Source organism: Spea bombifrons, chromosome 3, assembly GCF_027358695.1.
Source record: "Spea bombifrons isolate aSpeBom1 chromosome 3, aSpeBom1.2.pri, whole genome shotgun sequence".
In the NCBI taxonomy this organism is placed as follows: domain Eukaryota; kingdom Metazoa; phylum Chordata; class Amphibia; order Anura; family Pelobatidae; genus Spea; species Spea bombifrons.
Window position 1 is genome coordinate 48,155,464 of NC_071089.1, and position 20,659 is coordinate 48,176,122.

At 40.4% G+C, this 20,659-nt stretch overlaps 1 protein-coding gene across 1 annotated transcript in view; it reads left to right on the plus strand.

Moving 5' to 3' along the window:
- Positions 1-20,659, plus strand: part of PDE10A (phosphodiesterase 10A) — a 258,873-nt gene that overhangs the window by 62,602 nt on the left and 175,612 nt on the right. Inside the window, exon 3 of the mRNA XM_053461389.1 lies at positions 6,696-6,721. Coding sequence (XP_053317364.1) covers positions 6,696-6,721 — 26 coding nt within the window. The remainder of the gene's footprint in view (positions 1-6,695; positions 6,722-20,659) is intronic.

Here is a 20,659-nt window from a genome sequence, read left to right on the forward strand (position 1 = left end):
TGTGAATACAAACGCCAAAAAAATTACTACCATAAAGTTTGACAAAGGCTGGTGGTAGAATTAGTGCATGGAAAGAGTTAAAATACTAGCATTTGAAATACCATGGGGTGCTTAGTTTTCAAACATATATGGTTTGATGGGGTAAATTGAATTGGATGGCATCAAAGATGTCCCAAATTGGACATGGGGCAGTATGGCTATATTTCAAGTAAAATAGTTTTGAAATAGCAACATGCTACTTGTACTTATTACCTTATAAAACAAAACATAAAAATGGGTATTTCTAAACTCAGGACAGATATTAGAATAAATATAGCAGGTTTTTTTTAGTTTTTGCAAATGAGTAAAAGATTTTTTGAAGAAAAGTGAGAAAAAGTCCTTTTTTAAAAAATAAATCCACCATATTTTATATATATATATATATATATATATATATATATATATATATATATATATATTTTAATAATACATTAGATGATATGATAAAAATTGTATCAAAAGAAAACCCTGCTTGTCCTGAAAAAAACAACAATATATAATGTGTGTGGGTACACTAAATGAGAAAAAGAAAATTACAGCTAAACAGCAAAAGCGCAAACAGTGGTGAAACAGCCTTTGTCCCAAGGTGTACTACAAGTAAAAAATTATCGTTAAGGGGATAACGATGAGTGTTATGCTATACCGTGCTGAGTGTCTGGCTCAATATTTAGTAATGGGATCTATGCTGTGCCACATATGTCAGCCTCACTATTTGCTTATGGTCACGATGAGCTGCGCCATATCATATCTGTGTCCAGCGACCTGTATACTGATGGGGGCTGTTTAACACCTGCACATGCATAATGAGGATTACTGTACACAATCCCTAATGTTACTGTCCCATGGTCATATTATGTGTTCAGCAACATCTTTACAGTAATACCACCCACATACAAAAATGTGAAAGAGGCACACTTTTTTTTTTTTTTAATCTCGTGGAACTTGCCGATACAAGCAATTCCACTTTACAATGTCGCGCTTGCATTGCCACTTAAAACACGCTTCATTTTTGTCAGCACGGTCATGCATATTAAAAATAACCAACACATTGAATTGAATTCCCATAAGGCTCAGCCAGACATACTACTTCCATGATGCTGGCTAAGCATCATGGGAAGTGCAGCAACAGTAAAGCTTCAGATGCTAACTGTGAACTAACATTCCTGTGATTCTCAGCCAGCATTATGGTGGACACCTGGCTGGCTGAGAATCACTGGAAGAGTAGTCCACAGCAGCAGAGATTTTTTTGAAATTAAAAAAGGCTAATGTTGGCCTCCCTCCCAGGATCCCTACACACTGCCTTTACACACCTGCCCATAAACACACATATACACATACACTGGCTTTACATACACATAAACACATACATTGACTTTACACACACACATACACATACACTGCCCTTACACACACATATACACGTACACTAGCCTTACACACACATACACACGGACACTGTCCTTGCACACACATACATGTACACTGCCCTTATACACACACACATATACACGTACACTGCCCTTTGATTTTGGAATCAAAACATTTGCTACTGCAAAAATTTTTATATGAAAAAGTTCAATTTTATTCAGTGGAACAAAACAGTGATCACATTGTTCTTCATGATATTCTTGTAAGAAACTTATTTTTTTATTAATTCATGTAAACTATTTTTTCATATTTAATAAAAGCTATGATTGAGAATTTTTTGTTTTTATTTCTTTTTATTTGCCAACCTACCCCCCCAGTTATGTACATTTGCCCCCAGGCTTGGCACTCTGCCCCCAGAAATGCCTTATACCCCCCTATATGACACTCTGCCTCCTTGATATGCCTTTTAACCCCCTATATGTTCATGAAATTAAAGGGGCTGGTGTGGACGCACCGCGCTGCCCAATGGCCGTGCCTCAACACTTCGTCCCACGTCTTTTAAGAGGTGGGACGAATAGCTGAGGCACGGTCATTGGGGGGCGTGGTGCGTGCATGCCAGCCCCTTTAATTTCATTAGGCGCCGGTGAATGTAATACCTTCACCTAATGGATACTTTTTTTTCCACCAGCTTGTTTGTTCTGTAGTTTTATTAAGCCTATGCAACAAAATGATTAATATCTTAAATAATGACTGTACAAATTACATTACATAAAACATTAGACAACCCTGTAAAATTGGATGTATGTGTAGAGGACTAGAGTTTGTTATAATAGAGATGATATAGAAACAATATGGCAAATAAACACCCATATTTTCTTTTTATTAATATTATTTATGCTATTCGGTCTTGCAGAGAAACTTCAATATACGGATTGATGACCCATCCTCAACTGCTGCTTCTAAACTCCTCTCACTCTCCTCTTCTGTCACAGTGAACCACCCCCCACGCTTCATGTCCACCAAAATGACCTAATGTCCCACCTGTGTTCAATATCCAATTTTATCCAACTTTCCTTTCTCTGTGTCAGAGCACAACTTTTAACCTTACCATGCCTCCCTCACCTCCTCTAGCTAAAAAAAAAAAAAAAACACTACAAACCTTTCTAAAACCTCTGTGACCTTTAACTCTACAACTCACTAACACACTTCTCTCAAGCAGCAACTCTATACCTCCTGTCCTGGTAGCGCCACAGTTCAGTTTGACCATAAACTAAACACGGTCATACGAGTATGCTACCTCCACCCCACACCACACACAGTCTACCTTAGCCATGGCATTCCACAGGCTTGTCTCCTCAAAAGGTGTTCACGTACTGTTGAGTGGCTGAAGTCTTTCTCATCTGAAGACTTTACACATTACAATTTCATGCTCTGTTCCTATATATTGGCCATCCGTCTATCCAAACAAATCTATTTCATTAACCTCTTAACGACCTTTGATGGTTCAGGGCTATCACGCAAAGACGGTCTGTTAATGACCTTTGACGGTCATTAAATTAAAAAAAGCTTAGAAGGTGATCAATGATCAATTTCCTCACTTAAACAGCGTTTCTGTAATGCCTCGATGTCGAGGCATTCAGTAACGCTGAGATTGGCTTCCCCGGGGTGTCAACATGCGCCATACACTGTATGGCGGCAGACGCGTGTTTTAAAAGAGTTTAGGAGGCGATCAACGATTATTATTATGAGTAAGTGCTAAACTTAATGCTGCGTCTTCTCTCGACATGGAAAGAGTTAAAAGCATTTAAAATACCCAAGGGGTGTCTAATTTGATAAAAAAATGAATGGTTTGATGGGGTAAATTGGAGTGGCTGGGTTGAAACATAGGGCAAAGGCACAGACTGATCAAAATGGAGAAAAAAGTGCACTTCCCAAATGTGGCATTTTAAATCCCAAACAACCCGACAAACCCATGCATGTGGGGTATCACTGCACTCGGGAGATGTTGAACACATATTGGGGTGTTGTGTGATAGTGACGCATAAGGGAGCTATGAATTCATTCCTGAAGTACAATTTGTGTGAAAAAAATTACTACCACAAATGCTGGTGGTAGAATCTCATGCATGAGAAGGGTTACAATACCGGTATTTGAAATACCTTGGGGTATCTAGTTTTCACAAATATATGGTTTGATGGGGTAAATTGAATTAGCCAGCTTTAAAGATGGCCCAATTAGGACATGAGGGCAGTAGGACCAGATGTTAAAGTTTCAAGTTGAAAAATGCGCACTTCCCAAATGTGTCATTTTAAATCCCAAAAAAATGAATGGTTTGATGGGGTAAATTGGAGTGGCTGGGTTGAAACATAGGGCAAAGGCACAGACTGATCAAAATGGAGAAAAAAGTGCACTTCCCAAATGTGGCATTTTAAATCCCAAACAACCCGACAAACCCATGTATGTGGGGTAACACTGCACTCAGGAGATGTTGCTGAACACATATTGGGGTGTTGTTTGATAGTGACGCATACCAGGAGCTACAAATTTAGTACAATGTGTGTGTGAAAAAAATACTACCACAAACTTTGACAAAGGCTGGTGGTAGAATCTCATGCATGAAAAGGGTTAAAATAGCAGTATTTGAAATACCTTGGGGTGTCTAGTTTTCAAAAATATATGGTTTGATGGGGTAAATTGAATTAGCCGGCTTCAAAGATGTTCCACAGAGGAGATGGAGGCAGAATGACCAGATTTGGAAAAAAGGTTTGGAAATCATAAAACGCTACTTGTACTTATTGCCCTATAACTTACAATCAACAGCAAAAAAACATAAAAACATTGGGTATTTCTAAACTGAGGACAAATAGTAGAATCTATAATAGTAGAATTACTTGCTTTTGTAGGTGAGTTAAATTTTTTGCAAATAAAAGTCATAAAAGGTGTGTTTTTCAAATTTTCACCATGTTTCATTATTTCTTTTATAGTAAATAAGATGATATGATCAAAATAATGGTATCTGAAGAAAGCCCATCTTGTCCTGTGGGTACACTAAATGGGTGAGGAGAAAATTACATCTGAACACAAGCACTGCAAAAGCGTTAAAACAGCCTCAGTCCCAAAGGGTACAAAAAAAAAAGCCCGGTCCTTAAAGGGTTAATCTCATCCCTTTCCCATAACCACAACACTGTCCCCCAGCACCTCCCTTACTTTCCAACTTAAGAACTCGCCACCTATTTTAAAAACAAAGATGCCACAATCAGGGATAATACAACCCCCCATGGTGTTAATCATATGGGACCCCAACCCCCATCTTGGCCACAAGCCGGCCTCAACTGTTTCAATCCAGTCAACCCTACTGAAGTTTCTGAGGTCCTCTCATTCCTACCAGTTCACTACCTGTCACATTGACCCTGTACCCTCACATCTCCTACCATCTCTTTGTTGCATCCTTACCCCAACCCTAACCAATATTTGTAACCCCTTAAGGACCAGGCTGCTTTTATTCTTTGTACCCTTTGTGACCAAGAACACTTTTGCGGTGTTCATGTTTGGCTGTAATTTTGTCCTCACCCGTTTAGTGTACCCACCCAAGTTATATATTGTTTTTTTTTTCAAGACAGGAAGGGCTTTCTTCAGACACCATTTTTTGTGGCATTTTGCAATTTCAAAACTAATTTGTTTCCAAATTTGGTCAATCTGCCCCATGTGCTATTTCAGGTATCTTTGAAGCCGTCTAATGCAATTCACCCCATCAAACCATATATTTTTGAAAACTAGACACCCCACGGTATTTCAAATGCTGGTATTTTAACCCTTTCCATGCACTTATTTTACCACTACCCTTTATCAAACTTCGTGTTGGTAATTTATTTTGTGTTTTTTATCACACAAATTGTACTTCAGGAATGGATTAACAGCTCCTGGTATATGTCAATGTCAAACACCCCAATAAAGATCCTTTGATTACAGTAATACCACCAATGCATGGGTTTGTCTGGTTGTTTTGGGGCTAAAAGGCCACATTTGGGAGTATATACCCAAGGTGGCATCACTACATATTTATTTTTAAATGTTACCATATTTTTTTCCTATATTTCTTTTATTATTTTTTAAATATTTTACTAATCACATTGTAATTAGAAAGCTGGGCTTCATTGACTTGCTCGAGGTATTTCAGCTACACCATTTAATTCCACCTATGGTGGATGTTGACGCTCTTGAGAGGGACCAGACATCCGATCTCGTTGTTGCTGAATGCCTCAACGGGGGCCCACGAGGGCTGGAGAACTGCGAGAGGCCTGGAGGGTGACCTTTATGTCCCAGCTTGCCCAGGACAGCCCCGCAATGGGACTTTAAGACCAGGCAGCTTCAATCCAATGCATTGTCCCAGAAATGAAACAGCATCTTTTTTTTATGACATGGAGGAGAGTGAGTCTCCTCCGGGGCAGAGCAGGGAGACAGAGGCTCCCACCGTAGGAGATACAGATATTGTCTGTGACGTGAATCATGTCCACCGCAAGCTCCAAAAACAAATATTGCAAGAAATTGGAAGAAGACTGATCCAATAAGCTGGATGGAAGTTATGAACCAAATTGATTATCAAAATAAAATGGAAAGAGGGTTCTTCCACTCATCAGGGAATTATGAATTGTATAAAGAAATCTAGGCCAGTGGACAAAATATTTAGACAAAAATACTTATTAACCTACCATAATCTTTGGTACGCCCTCTCTATTTTATTAACTTAAAATATTTAACCAGTATAAATGTTATCGTTAAGTGTTTCATGTTTCGTCTGCAACTTTGGATTTGATTCTTAGACTTGCAGTACTTAATTGTCTACATGAGAACGACGTCAATTAATTTTATGAAATGAAACGGCTTATTTATGAATATGTTTTATTTTTGTACATGCTTCAAAAAATGTAAAAAAGATAGTAAAAAACAGAAATACAATCAGTAGAAATTGAATCAGCTGTAGATATCATATGATTTTATTATATATTTAAATATTTCCATATTATAAAGTATAATTAAATATTTCCATATTGTATAATATAATTTTCATAATACAATAATGACAATAACAGACAATATAAAGGAACATATATCAACTTTACACAAACTAGATAAAGTTGCTTCATTCGTTCGTCATTCATCCACCACTCATACTTGGGAGCTAGGACTAGTCATATGAATTTGTTTTTTTTTGTTAAATATTTTTTAAAAAATTGTGTGACATGTTCTAAGTCAAACTGTTTACTATTTTATTACGCTTATTATTCCAGATTTGACCCATGCAGAAGTCAGCAGGGTGAGTACATGAGCCTTTTTCATATTTTCATGTTGTATGGACATAGAAACCTATTATAGTAAAAGCAGTAATCTTTTCTGCAGATTCTAAATGTAACCATTTCAATCCATTTCATATCCTAGTAAATATTTTCACTTCAATCCCACTATATTATGCATAAATGTAATTATTTTATTACAGCTGTATGAATGCATACAAACAATTGTATATTAATATAGTTATGTGTACTGGAACAACTATGTCTTCATCCTGTTCTCTGCATTTGTGTAATTATTCCTTCCTATAAATGTTTTCCCTCTTGGTGTTACTGTCTCGCATGGGTAGGGATGTAAGGGTGGAGGTAGGATTAGGAGGTGTAAGAGCATGAGAAAATATTTAATCTGCTATAACTGCCACATTTGGCCAGTGATCTCAGATTTCCATAGTTGGCAACAGTTTTGTATGTTCCAAATTAGTGCCTCAAATGTCTTGTTCATTTGGACTTCTGTCAGTATATCCTGCATAGTTCCTAATATTTTAATTTAGGAGCAAAAGAAAAAGCCTGAATATAAGACCTACCTATAGGAAAAAAAGTACTATGCACATCCCCCAGGCTTACCACTCTGCCCCCCACATTTTCTGGAATGAACCTGTGCTACTGGATCAGTCCCTAGATTAAATGAAAACAAGCTCTTCTAATAAAATCAATTAATCCATTAGTTGTACAATATCTAAAATCAAACATGTTTCTTCATGTTCGTATATATATACTAGGCGAGCCTATTAGTAAAAACAAAATGCTAAAATATCTCCTAGCTAATCTCCCTGGTCCCTTCACCCATACAAGTCACTGCCTCTAGCATATTTTAAGTCTTCAGTAGTATAGCAGGGGTTAATACAGGAATCAACAAGGGAGAAAAAGCTAATGGTGTAAGAAAAATTGATCCATAGCACTCTAACCCGAAAAAACTAATAACGTGAGAAAAATAAATTGCTAAAACTCTAACCTGATGCTCGTTTTGACAAGAATCCCGGTTTCATCAGGGCAGGGATTCACTAAGCAGAAAACCTGGATTTGGCAACAAGATTTAAGATGTAAGAGCGACTCTATTGGTCGCTGGCAGAGGGCTCGTCTGGCATCAACCAACTGGCATCAACCAATGAAGAGCACCTGCCCTTTCCCATTCATTCTGTAGTGTGAATAGGAAAGGGCAGCTGCTCTTCATTGGTTGATGTTAAAAAAAATACCAATATCCATTGTGAAGTGATTATGAATATTAAAATGGTGATATTTATCAAATGAATACTCCCCCTATTTTCTTAATTGTTGTTCGCAAGCTGCAGCCCTAAAACAACAATCTCCGGATGTGGAAAAGCCAAAATATATCCACTTAGGGGCGCTCGGGTCGGGACCAGAAAAAAGAGAAAACAAAAAACAACAACAACAGTAGTGTAATACGGAAAAATAACTTGTATATATCTTGATGGTGATTATAACAATCACAATATATCTCTGATTTTTAGACTCCTCTGGATGTCTTTCAATCTAAATGTATAACAAAAGGCAACAGAAACCAAATGGTGCAGTATCTTTTCTTCATGTAAAGTAATAAAAAGGTTACACTTACAAGCTGGTAGGCACACCAAAAAGCATGCTAGAGCACTCTATATCAAGGGCTTCTGTGTTCAGGGGACCTTCAACTTCTCTCTGGTCCAAAGTTAAACCCAGTGATCTCCAAATAGTGTTTGATATTCAATATAATTCAATGATGTGGTCCACAAGGTCAGCTGCTTTTTTTCAATAAAGTGCTAATCTCATAAAGTGCAAGTGCGGAAAAGTGCAGGTGCAATGTCCTCCAAAAAGCGGGAGTCAGGAGTAATTCCTCACTTGACATGGATGTGTTCATATAAATGTATTATGGTCTATGCCCTAAAATATCATTTATCAAAAACCAGGATCTAACTATAAATAAATAAATAAATAAACAAAAAATCAAATAAATAAAAAAATATATGAAATATATAAATCGATAAAAGTCCCAACCAGTGTGTCGCTATTACGCTGGTCTCTAAGGGAGGTCTTCACCGCAGAAGTTCTTCTGCCCAAGCTACTGCTGCTGAGAGAGGAGCTCCCGGCAACAGTAGTCCAGGACTTAGATGATCCCAACAGTGGAAAACCTCCTGCCAGCTGGAGATAGGCACTGAGCAAAAGCAGCAAGGCACAGCACGCAACAGGAACACGATACAGGTAGTCAGACGAGCCAGGGGTCCGATACACTAAGCGGGTAGTCAGACGAGCCAGGGGTCAGGTACACTAAGCGGGTAGTCAGACGAGCCAGGGGTCAGGTACACGATACAGGTAGTCAGACGAGCCAGGGGTCAGGTACACGATACAGGTAGTCAGACGAGCCAGGGGTCATATTCACTAAGCGGGTAGTCAGACGAGCCGGGTCGGTAAACAGAAGTCACAGGCAACGGTACCAAATCGTTGAGCAAAGGAGTGTCAGGCAAGCAAGGGTCAAACCACAATAAGGGACAGCAAGAGCAGCAATACAAAAACTGTAAAGACCACAACAGTGTGCCTGTGAGAAGCACAACCGGCTTTTTAAATCTGGCGCCACTTCACAAGCCCCTCCCCGACAATAACCAAAACCACGCCCCCCGGCCGTCCATCAATTCCCCAGTAGCACGCAGCGTGCCCGAGAGGCAGACCGACGACCAGAGGACAGGTAAGAACTTAAGCTCCGGGAACTGCTGTTCCCTGAGCTGGTTCTCCCGTTCCTGGGACGATGATCCGGGGAACGGACCGATTCCCCAGATCGTCGTGTTCCTCGGGTGGAGGGTTGTCCGCTGCCCGGGGAGATGGTTTCCTCAACCCTCCTCCCGCTAATACCACATGTGCCGCGGGCGGAGGACCACCCGCCGTCCCGAACGGCCGGCGTTCGTGAACCGCGGCCAGTCCTCCTCCCGGCGGCATCAGGAGCCGGAGGAGCGACACAGTGAGTTCTTATTACATATATAAATCCTCAACGTGTTTCGCCAGACCGATTCGTCTCTTGTGGCTTCCTCAGGAGGGTAAAAAGCTTTTACTAGGTTCTTCTTCTCTTTTATCTGATCTCTGTATGGCACTTGTAGCAACGTACATCTGTTTGTTTATACGTCTCACCAAGGAGACGCAAGTTCCCCTGCATCTGTATCTCGCTTCTCGCAGATGTCCCACTAATGAATGTAAGCCGGAAATGGAGAACAAAGTAACTAAACACACCTTCTAATGTTTAATATTCCCCAACTGATAAAAACACACAAGTAAGGGGATAAGTATTACCAAGTAGAAAAGGTAGGGTGACTTTAGAATACAAGGTATTCTTAAGATAGTACAGTATCAGAGAGCAGTCTATCCCCCACACCAGTGTACGTGGTGTCCAGAAAGACCAGAAGGGCTTCTAATAGTTAAGCTCCAAAGATAAATTAAATAAATACATATAAAAACATACTTTAAAAAATAAATATTTTTTTTAAAAATATATTTTTACCATGGAATTATGGATACACAGAAAAATATATAGTGTCATATGAAATTATAGAATAAAATTTAAATGTATCTAGTGAAGGGTTAAAGTAATAATGTATATAAGGAGATATAACTTACATGATATCCCATAAAATTATAATTTAAATGTGTCATTTATCTAAATCAGTATTTAAACCTCCTTTCTTGAAGGTTTTTAATTTAAAAATCCATGCAGTTCCTCTTTTAGATAAATTTTCTACATTGTTCCCACCTCTCGAACTTGGTAAAACCAAATCAATACCTATAATTTTAAAACGACTTAATGAGAATTTAAGAAATTAATTACAGTGTCAAGACACGCTATGCTTAAGATTTTTATTTCTAATATTCCCTAGATGTTCTAAGATCCTTTCCTTCATAGGTCTAATGGTTCTTAGAATTACAAATGATACATTTTGTAATGTCATAAATTATGCCTGTTTTCATTGCTATAAAATTATTGGTTTTCTTAGGGAGATGTGTGCACATTTTGCACAGGCCACATTGAAAAAACCTTCTGTTTTTTGTCCCAAAAAAGAATCTCCCATACACTCTTTTTTATCATCGGAAGTACGTGTCTGTTCTTTTATATATGATTTGTGGCCTATCTGGTAATAGAGCCTAGAGCTTCATTGTCTTTTAGTATATGCCAATGTTTATCAAAGATTATTTTAATGTGGTGCGCTTTAGTATTGTATTGTGTGAAAAATGAGAAACTGAAGTATTTTGTTTATCTTTATTCTCTAATGTTCTCCTATTTCCTTCTAAAAGATGTGCTCCATCCATTGGTCGGTGCCAGACAAGCCCCCTGCCAATTTCAGCCAAGCTTTAGCCTCACATTTGAATATTTTATAATATTTTAATATTTATAAAGAGCAGTTCATGGTCGATTTCAAGTCGGGGTTCCCAGGTCCTGTAGTATGAGGTGTTTTTGCTGATGTGCTGTGTTTGGGTTTTGCCAAACGTGAGGCTGTCTATTATGGTCAGACATCTTCACTTTGGTCTCATCTGTCCAAAGGACAATGTTTCAGTCTTGTGGTTTGTTCAGATGCATCTTTGCAATCCTAAACCATGGTGCCATGTACCTTTTACAAGCAAACCATACTTATGTATTTTTCTGTTTGTACTGTCATGAACTCTAACATGTTATCTGGGACCTGTAGAGTCTAAGGTATAACTTTGTTGTTTTTTTTTTAAATTTCTCTGAGCATTGCGGGGTCTAACCTTGGGATGAATTGGCTGGGATATCCACTCATGGGAAGGTTAACAGTCTTGGAGGTTTTCCACTTTTGAATAACCCTTCTCACTGTAGAATGATGGAGTTTATTTTGTTTGGAAATGGTTTTATAACCCTTCCCTGATTAATGGGGAGCAACAATTGCTTCTCTAAGATCATTGCTGATGTCTTTTCTCATTGGCATTGTGTTAGCACACACCCGAATGCTCCAGATCAGCAAACTGCTAAAACTTTGGCTTTTATAAAGATGGTCACACTTGCTGATGATCAATTTATCAAGGGTGTATGATTAACAGTGCCTGTCTGCTGCTTAGAATCTTAATTCCTATGGAATCAGTAAGGGTGTACTTAGTTTTTCACTCATGTCTTCTCCATTTCTGCTTTATTTTTGTTGAATAAATCATGACACGGTGTAATATGTCATGTGTTTTTGTTCATCTGAGGTCATATTGGTGTAGCTTATAGACCTGCTAAGGAACTCATGATTGTTGTTATGTCCTGATATGTAAAACCATAAAATTCAAAGAGGGTGAGTGAATTTCACAATATAAATGATTTTTTAAAATTACCTGGCAATGTCAGATTGGAGTTGGGCAGACAAGATTTAGGCTAGATTTCCACTTGGTTTTTTTTTGCTAAAAACGCCTATAAAAACGCCAATAGCGCCACCTGGCGTTTTTTTGTGAAAAACGGCTGCAGCCAGATGTTAGCTGTAATTCAATAGGAAATCGCAAAATGCCATTTCCACTTGGCGTTTTTCTGTTTGGCGTTTTTTCAGTCCTCTTTGGTGTTTTTCTGCTTTTTTGGGCTCTGTGGCAGTTTTTCAAAATCGCAGCATGTTGACACTCTGGCGTTTTTTGCAAGAAATCTTGGCGTTTTTCCTCCAATAGAAGTCTATGGGAGAGAAAAAACGCCATGAAAAAGCCATGTGGGTTTATTGCCTTGGCGTTTTTTATGGCGTTTTTTCCACAGTTACAATGCAGAGGATGGAGCCAGTATCTGTGTGTCCTACGAGAAATAGGCTGAAAACAAACAGTTTCACACAAAACAAAGTCCTGGACTGGTTCATATTGAATTTTACACCATTTGGAACAAACATGCCATTACAAACAAACATACCCGACGCATCAACTGGATCCTGCGTGCCAAAAGCAACAGCAAACAATTTGGGGCCAATCTTCCTAGAGGAGCAGACATTCGAAATAAAGCATGCCTTACAAACCACAGAAAAGAGACAAAAGGGTCTACCAAGTAAATGACATCAGGAGAGGGCAGATACTTGCCATTTATCCTAATCCCTTTTAGCTGGGTGAAACTTCTAACTTGTAAAGGCTGGAAAAACTGCCTAAGGTCAAAAAAAGCAATTTCCACAGAAAGGCTAAAACGCCAGAAAAAACTCCAGAAAAAACGCCAAAACGCAGGTAAATGCAGTGGCAGTTTTCTTGGCGTTTTTCCTGGCGTTTTTCATCAAGAAAAAAACGCAGGACAAAAACCCAAGTGGAAACCTAGCCTTATACAGGTTTCCCCGGAATGGGGAAAATAGTAATATACCTGTTCAAAGTGAAAAAGAATCACAAGAAAATGTGGAATTCTTAACTCAAAATAGAAGTGATAATATGGAAGGTCAGTCTAATAAAAACTCTATTTATTCCTCTAATTTTTTTTTTTTAAAAGGAGGTGCCAGACCTAAGAAAAGAAGGGGAAATTACAGATTAGAATTATGGGATGAGAATGTCAGAATTGAAACCTGGAAGGGGTTTTAAAGAGATGATGCATATTAAAAGTTTTTTCATTAAATAAAATAAATATTGAAAAAAATGAATAAATCGATAAATAATAATTACAAAAAGAAAATAATAAGAATAAATATATACCCTCAATGGTATTTGCTGAGATAAAACAAATTAACCCTATAATTAACAACCTCATAGGTGTTAACTATGTTTCCCCTGTCACTCGCGGTAGCACAGGAGATGGCTCCGCCTATCCGAATAGGGCAGAAAGAATAAAACCCCCAGACCCTCCCCCTTACCCAAAGTTCTTTCCTGCCCTATTCCGGGTAGGTGCAGTTATCCCCCTTTTTTTTTTTTTTTCTTTCGCTCGTGGGAGAGCTCATTTTCCACAACGGTGACATCCCGCTTTGGGTAGCGGGTTAGAGTTTTCCTTTGCTTCGGTCGATCCATGGGAGGATCGCTTTGCCTGAGCAGGGATAGGGTTAATCAATGTAGGGTCGGTGGAGTGACCTTAGCCTGCCTTACCTGTTAGCATCCCTTGGGTGGGCTAGCTATTATCAGGATACCGGGACTCTGCTTCTTTCTGCCGGCGGTTGTGGTAGATCCTCCCTGTGACGCACTTCCGGGTTTCATCACAGGCTGCCAGGGGCACTGCGGTCAGCGTAAAATGCGCCCCCCCATTATCTACCCTTCCTCCCCCCCCCGTACTTACCTTTCAGCAGTCCTGCGGTGAAGTCTCTCTGCTCGGTCTCGGTGCCGGCATGTAATGCTGAGCGCCGGAAATGACGTCATCTCACCTTCCAGCGCTCAACATTTCAAGCCGGCACCGAGACCGAGCTAGAGGGCTCGCAGAGGAGAGAGGGGCGCCGAGTGGGTACTGACAACTTGGTAAGATAAAACCACTCGGCGCCCTCTCTCTCTCTTCTCAGCTTTAAAAAAAAGGGCTTGGGGCGGCAAAGTGCCGCCCCTTCAAAAGTGCCGCCTGGAGCGGTTGCCCCACTCGGCTCCATTGTCGGGCCGGCCCTGTTATTAACTCAAGTTTAACTATTATAGTATACTAACTACTAGTAAAACTACTAGCAGTATTTAACTTTCACTTTTAATCAGATACAGAAGCAGACAGATATAGTCATACTACTTCTGCTAAATCTACAAAAAATAGCTAAATTATTTATTTTCTTACTACTAGTACTACAGCTACTTTGAAGCTTTGCTTAGTACAGTTGTTGTCACACAGTCAATCTTTCTTCCAGCACTTCTATGGTGGAGCACCAGTGTGACATTACCTTCCAGTGCTTCACCATAGAAGCCCTGGCCAAAGTGTCGGCAGTGGAGGTTGTCCACATGCATTGTGCAGATGTTAACCGGCCAACCCCGCTAGACACCAGGGAGTCTGGTGGTGCATTGGTAAGTCTGGGGAGGGGGTGATCCTTCTAGGAAGCAGAGTGGCATTTCAGGGGGGCAGAGTGTCACTTCTGGGGGCATAAAGCATATCTGGGGGGCAGGTGGGCATATCTAGGGGGCAAAAAGAATATCAGGGGTTATAAAGCATATCTGGGGCACAGAGTGGCATATCAGGGGGCAGAGGGGCATATCTATAAGTAAGGTGCATTATGAATGGGGGGGCCTTAAAATGGCTATTACTTTTCTGTCTGTATATAACATATGCTGACAAACTGCATAATAGATACCAAAAATGTTAAAATACATGTATGCCTGTGTATTAGACAAAATACTGTTTTACCATTCCACTAATGTGTATTTTTTCTAAAGTAGCACCAAACTTTAAGGGTGCGGCCTATATTCGAGCCAATACGGTAATTATTAATTAATATTAAGAAGAAAAATTGACTGTCTTTTGCTGTTGCTAACACAAAGCACAATCTAAAGCACTGCAGCACCAGTACTAGTAAGATTAGCTTTAATTTAAAATTAAAAATGATGAACTAAATTATTAACTAATTATTATTAAGTAATTAATAATAATTATTAGGGATTTCTTATGTTTATATGATTAATAATTAATTTACAAAATCAAGTTTTAAAAATGATAAAAACTAAGGGAAGACAGTAGGCAAGCAGTAGGCACTGTCAGCCCAGGGCAAGGGCACTGCAGTGCCAGTGAGGCACTGTGTGCTGCAAACTGTCAGCTCAACAGCACTACACAGTTGACAGTTTCACAGAAGCACTGAAAAAAAATATCCTACTTCAGTAAGAGTACACTGTGAGAAATAGCAGGCTAAGGCTATTACCAGTCTCATACAGAACAATCTCTCCTGTCTCTGTAATGCTCTGATGCAGCACAGCAGTGTTGCAAAAGCTGTCACAGCAGTAATGAATAGATCTCATGCAAGCTCTGCTCTTATAAAGGCTGTTTCCTATTTCAAAAAGATGCAGCGCAGACATTGGACGAGCCCTCAGCATGATGTTACAAGAGCGAGCTGATTGGACAAACAAAGATCAGCTCACTCAATCAATGTCCCTCCTCTTTGAAAAATTGGCAGGCGCGCCACGAAAACGAAGACGAACACAAAAAAACAAGAATCTTTGCTTTGTGCGTCTTCATCTTTGTGTACATTTTGCCGGCGCCATGTTTGTTTCTGCGGTATTCGGTTTAACCCCTTCAGTCCCCTAGTGGGGACTTGCATAGAGATCACAGAGTGATTGCCACAGGGACATCGCAGAGAGGAGAGTGAGAAACCATGTTTCTCACTCTCCTCACATGCTGAAAGACAAGTCCGCAATCCAAAAAAACACTAAGATACAATGAATAGTAATTTTTTAAAAAAGTGAGCAAAGTGATGTCATTGTGACATCACTGGCATTAATAACATGTTCAAGAGGTCCCTAGGAGGACCTCTAACCATACTGCGCTAACCATTTAAAATAAAATGCAAAAAATAAAAAAAAAAACATTTCAAAATATAAAAAGGAAAAAATTTATAAAAAAAATTAAAAACCCTTACATCCCATTGCCCTAACACAACATCTAAAAAATTTAACCCTCCTGCCCCCAGTTACAACCTCCAAACCCATTAAGCCATAAGTGTAAAAAATACCACCCTATAGGGTACTATATGTAAGGGATAGATATGGCCCTCTAGAAAGAAAAAAAAAATAAGGATGTGGGGTATTCCGTAATCAGGAGATGCAGCTAAACAATTTTGGGTTTCTTTGCCATAACACATACCCTGTGCAAAAAAATCTAAGCAACACAGAAGTGTTAGTGGAAAAAAAAAAAGCGCAGGAAATAATTTCTGCGGCCATCTTTGAATCTTTGACAGTAATTGATGGGCAAATAGCTGCATGAAGGGTGCCCAAATACCCCTCATATGGTAGTTTGGGTTGTCTGCTTTACAGAAATATATACTTTTGGGTATTTTGGTTTATTTGTTTTAAATCAGAGTTGCTATCCCATCATACCTAATGTAAAAATTCTACGAATAATGTACACCTTATAGCATGTTCACTATAAATGCTGGCAAAGTATGGAAATTCTATATAAATTGGTATTTCTGAAATCAAGACACCTGAATTGATACATTTTCCATCAATTTACTTAATTTTGTGAGGATTCAGAGGGAAAATATATAAAAAATTAGGGTTTTTTCTAATTTTCGCTAGTTTTTACTAAATTTCTCATCCTAAATTTTCAGCTAATTATGTAACTATGGTATCAAAAGAAAGCTCTATCTCTCCTTGAAAAAAACAATATATAGTTTACATGGGTACACTATTCACAGGAAAGGAGAATAATCGCTGATTATACAACGAAAACACACTATTCATGTTCGTTTTCATGTTCGCAAGTCTACTTAAAACACATTTTTTTCTTACATTAAGTTTTCACTTAAGCTCAATTCAACTGTATTTTCTTCAACACTCTCACCATATCTAAAAATATGGTCACTGTGAGAAAACAAATTCCCAATTTCATAAGTCACAAAATAGAGATAATACATTGTCTTTTGTAGCACTTCAAAAGCAATAATCAATATAATCAATAAAAAACAGTGCAAACTGAGAAATAATGCAAATACAATTAAAAAAAGACATAGCTCTAGTCACACACGCACACACACAGACTCAGGCAGTCTCTCACACTAAGACACGCACACACACACACACTCAGGCAGTCTCACACATACACACAGACTTAGGCAGTCACTCACACACAGACTTAGGCAGTCTCACACACACACAGACTCATAAAAATGAAAAAATGGTTCTGCACTCAACTCCCAGAAAGCTGGGTGCTAGCAGGAAAAAAGGGACAGCATAAACCCTCTTGAAGCACACAAACAAAGAAAAGGAATCCCAGCACTCCAAACAGCTTCCAGTCTCTAGGACACTTTATTAAGCGAGAGCAAACAAAAGCAACGTTTCGGCCAAACAAAGCTTGACAAAGGCCCTGTTTGGCTGAAACGTTGCTTTTGTTTGCTCTCGCTTAATAAAGTGTCCTAGAGACTGGAAGCTGTTTGGAGTGCTGGGATTCCTTTTCTTTGTTTACACACACAGACTCAGGCAGTCTCTCCTACACACAGACTCAGGTAGTCTCACACACAGACTCAGGCAGTCTCATACACACACACAGACTCAGGCAGTCTCGTACACACACACACAGAGACCCGGGCAGTCACACACAGACTCAGGCTGTCCCTCACACATACACACACACAGACTCAGGCAGTCTGTCACACACACAGACTCAGGCAGCCTTACACACACAGACTCAGGCAGTCTCTCACACAAACACAGACTCAGGCAGTCTCTCACACACACACACACAGACTCAGGCAGTCTCTCACACACACACAGACTCAGGCAGTCTCTCTCGCACACACAGACTCAGGCAGTATCTCTCACACATACACACACAGAGTCAGGCAGTCTCTCACACAAAGACTCAGACAGTCTCTTACACACACCCACACAGACTCAGGCAGTCTCTTAAACACACACGCAGACTCAGGCAGTCTCTCACACACAGACTCAGGCAGTCTCACACACAGCTGGTGGATGTCTGCGAAATGCACGTAGAGAACCTCTGCTCGCCACTTCTGCCGGGTCTTCTATGCCGGTGCTCAGTCATAGAAGCCCTCGCACAGACATTCACTGGCTGCCAGAGAGAGCCGCTGGGGGTTCTATCTCTAGATTGTATGCTTGTTTGAGAAGGGCCCTCCTTATCTGTTCTTTCTGTAAGTCAAACTGTTATGTTACATACTACTTGCTATGTCCTGTCTACCCATTGTACAGCGCTACGGAATTTGATGGCGCTATATAAACAATAAATAATATGGTGTAGGACCAGAAGTTCATAGAAGCCCCGGCGGAAATGCCGGCACCAGCGGGGGTTGTCTGCATTGCGCAGACTTCCACTGGCTGCCAGAGAAGGGGATCCGGGCCCCTGCACTGCTGCGGGGGAGATGGATCCTAACCCTGCTGCGGGCAAGGGGAAAAGAAAAAAAAAAACACCTGCCCAGTGCCTGGAACTGCATGTCCTGGGCGTCGGGTGATACTGCATGCCCTGGGGTAGCAGAGGTAGCTGAACCCACATAGCAGAGACGGTATAGCTGACTCAAACGGTAGCCAAGCACAGCAAGACAAAGCCAAAAACAGGGAAGTCCAAGGTCGGGGGAGGCGGCATGGAAGCAAAGTCGAGGATATCCGAGGTCGGGGCAGGCAGCACAGAATCAAGGCCAAAAGACAAGCCAAGGTTCGGTACATGGTAGACACAGATATAGCACAAGAACTGGAAACATAATAACCCAGAGCAAACAACAGTAATACTCTGAGAATCATCGTGACCGACGCAAGCGAATATCGTTGTCGCGCACGTCATTCAACTGACGTGCTGTGTCGGCGTGCGCAACAACCCGCGAGTGTATCGGGGGCGTGACGTGCCGACACGTACGTCCGTGTGTGAGTGCCGTGGACATACTCGCAAGTGTATGACCGAGTCACCGCGGGCATGCCGCGGCGACTCTTACAGTACTGTGTGAACCCGGCGGACACGGTAGGTGTAACAAAACCGTCTGAATCCCACCACTGGGTCCATTGTTAACTGTAAATGTATGTGGAGTAGTTGACGCCTATGGGGTTGTTAACTATAGGGGTAATTTGTTTTATCTAAGCAGATGCCATTGAGGGTTTATATTTATTATTTATTTTCTTTCAGTAATTGTTATTTATCGATTTCTTAATTTGTTCACTATTTTATGTTAAGCATTTTTTCATTTAATGGTTCCTTAATGCAGTTGGTTCCTATTCGCAGTACAGTACAAAAGGGTCAAGGCAGGCTGCATGTCAGGACGCGGGTGATCAGGTTGGGTAGAAGCCCATGCGCAGGGGATACTTGGGGTTCAGTCTGTAACCCACGGTGCATGATTATACAAAGAAAGACACCACAAGCAAAAATCCAGGTAATGCAATGTATTGTATGTATATAACAGGACAAGCAAATAAGGGTAATACAGTCTAAGCCAGAAACCGGACGTATGGCAAAATAAATACCGGTAATAAGTCTTTTGGCAGGGAGCCCACTTGGAAGGGCACGAAAGGCAGGGAGCCTACTTGGAAGGGCACGAAAGGCAGAGAGCCCACTTGGAAGGGCACGAAAGGCACACAGCCCACTTGGAAGGGCATGAAAGGCACACAGCCCACTTGGAAGGGCACGAAAGGCACACAGCCCACTTTGAAGGGTACGAAAGGCACACAGCCCACTTGGAAGGACACAAAGCAAGGAATCCACTTGGAAGGACACAAAGCACTAATATGGTTCATAAAAATAGTTCAGGCATGAAGTTGTAGACCACACAGACACGCTCACAGAGCTGGGCTGCCTGTGTGCATGTACAGAGTAAAAATTGCCTGTCCTCTGAAGCATCACACACTGTACAAAATTGGGTTAAAAAGTTGATAATGGAAGCAAATGTGTTAAGTGGAGCACTTAAGGGTAGTGTCTAATTTTCACTTTAAGTGATCAACAAATTTGGTTTGGATCCGCCCACCCCTGCATCTCGGGGTTGCATAACATGGGTGCCTGGGGACACAAACCTGTGGCAACCACAACAGCATCACCCTGTAGCAAAACTGGGGGGTCAGGCCAGTACATCAGTACCAGTAGTGTTCTTCTGGCATCCAACAAACCCAGATTTGTCCATTAGACTTCCAGATAGTAACAAAAATTCACTCCAGAGACCAGTGGCAGTGTGCTTTATACCAATCCAGTCAATGCTTGGCATTTTGTATAGCGATATTTGGCTTCTGTCCAGTTGTTTGGCCATAAAAACCCATTTCATGAAGCACCCGACACAAAGTGGTTGTGCTCATGTTGCTTCCAGAGGCAGTTTGGAGCTCTATAGTGTGTGATGCTACAGAGGACAGGCAATTTTACTCTGTACATGCACACAGACAGCCCAGCTCTGTGAGTGTGTCTG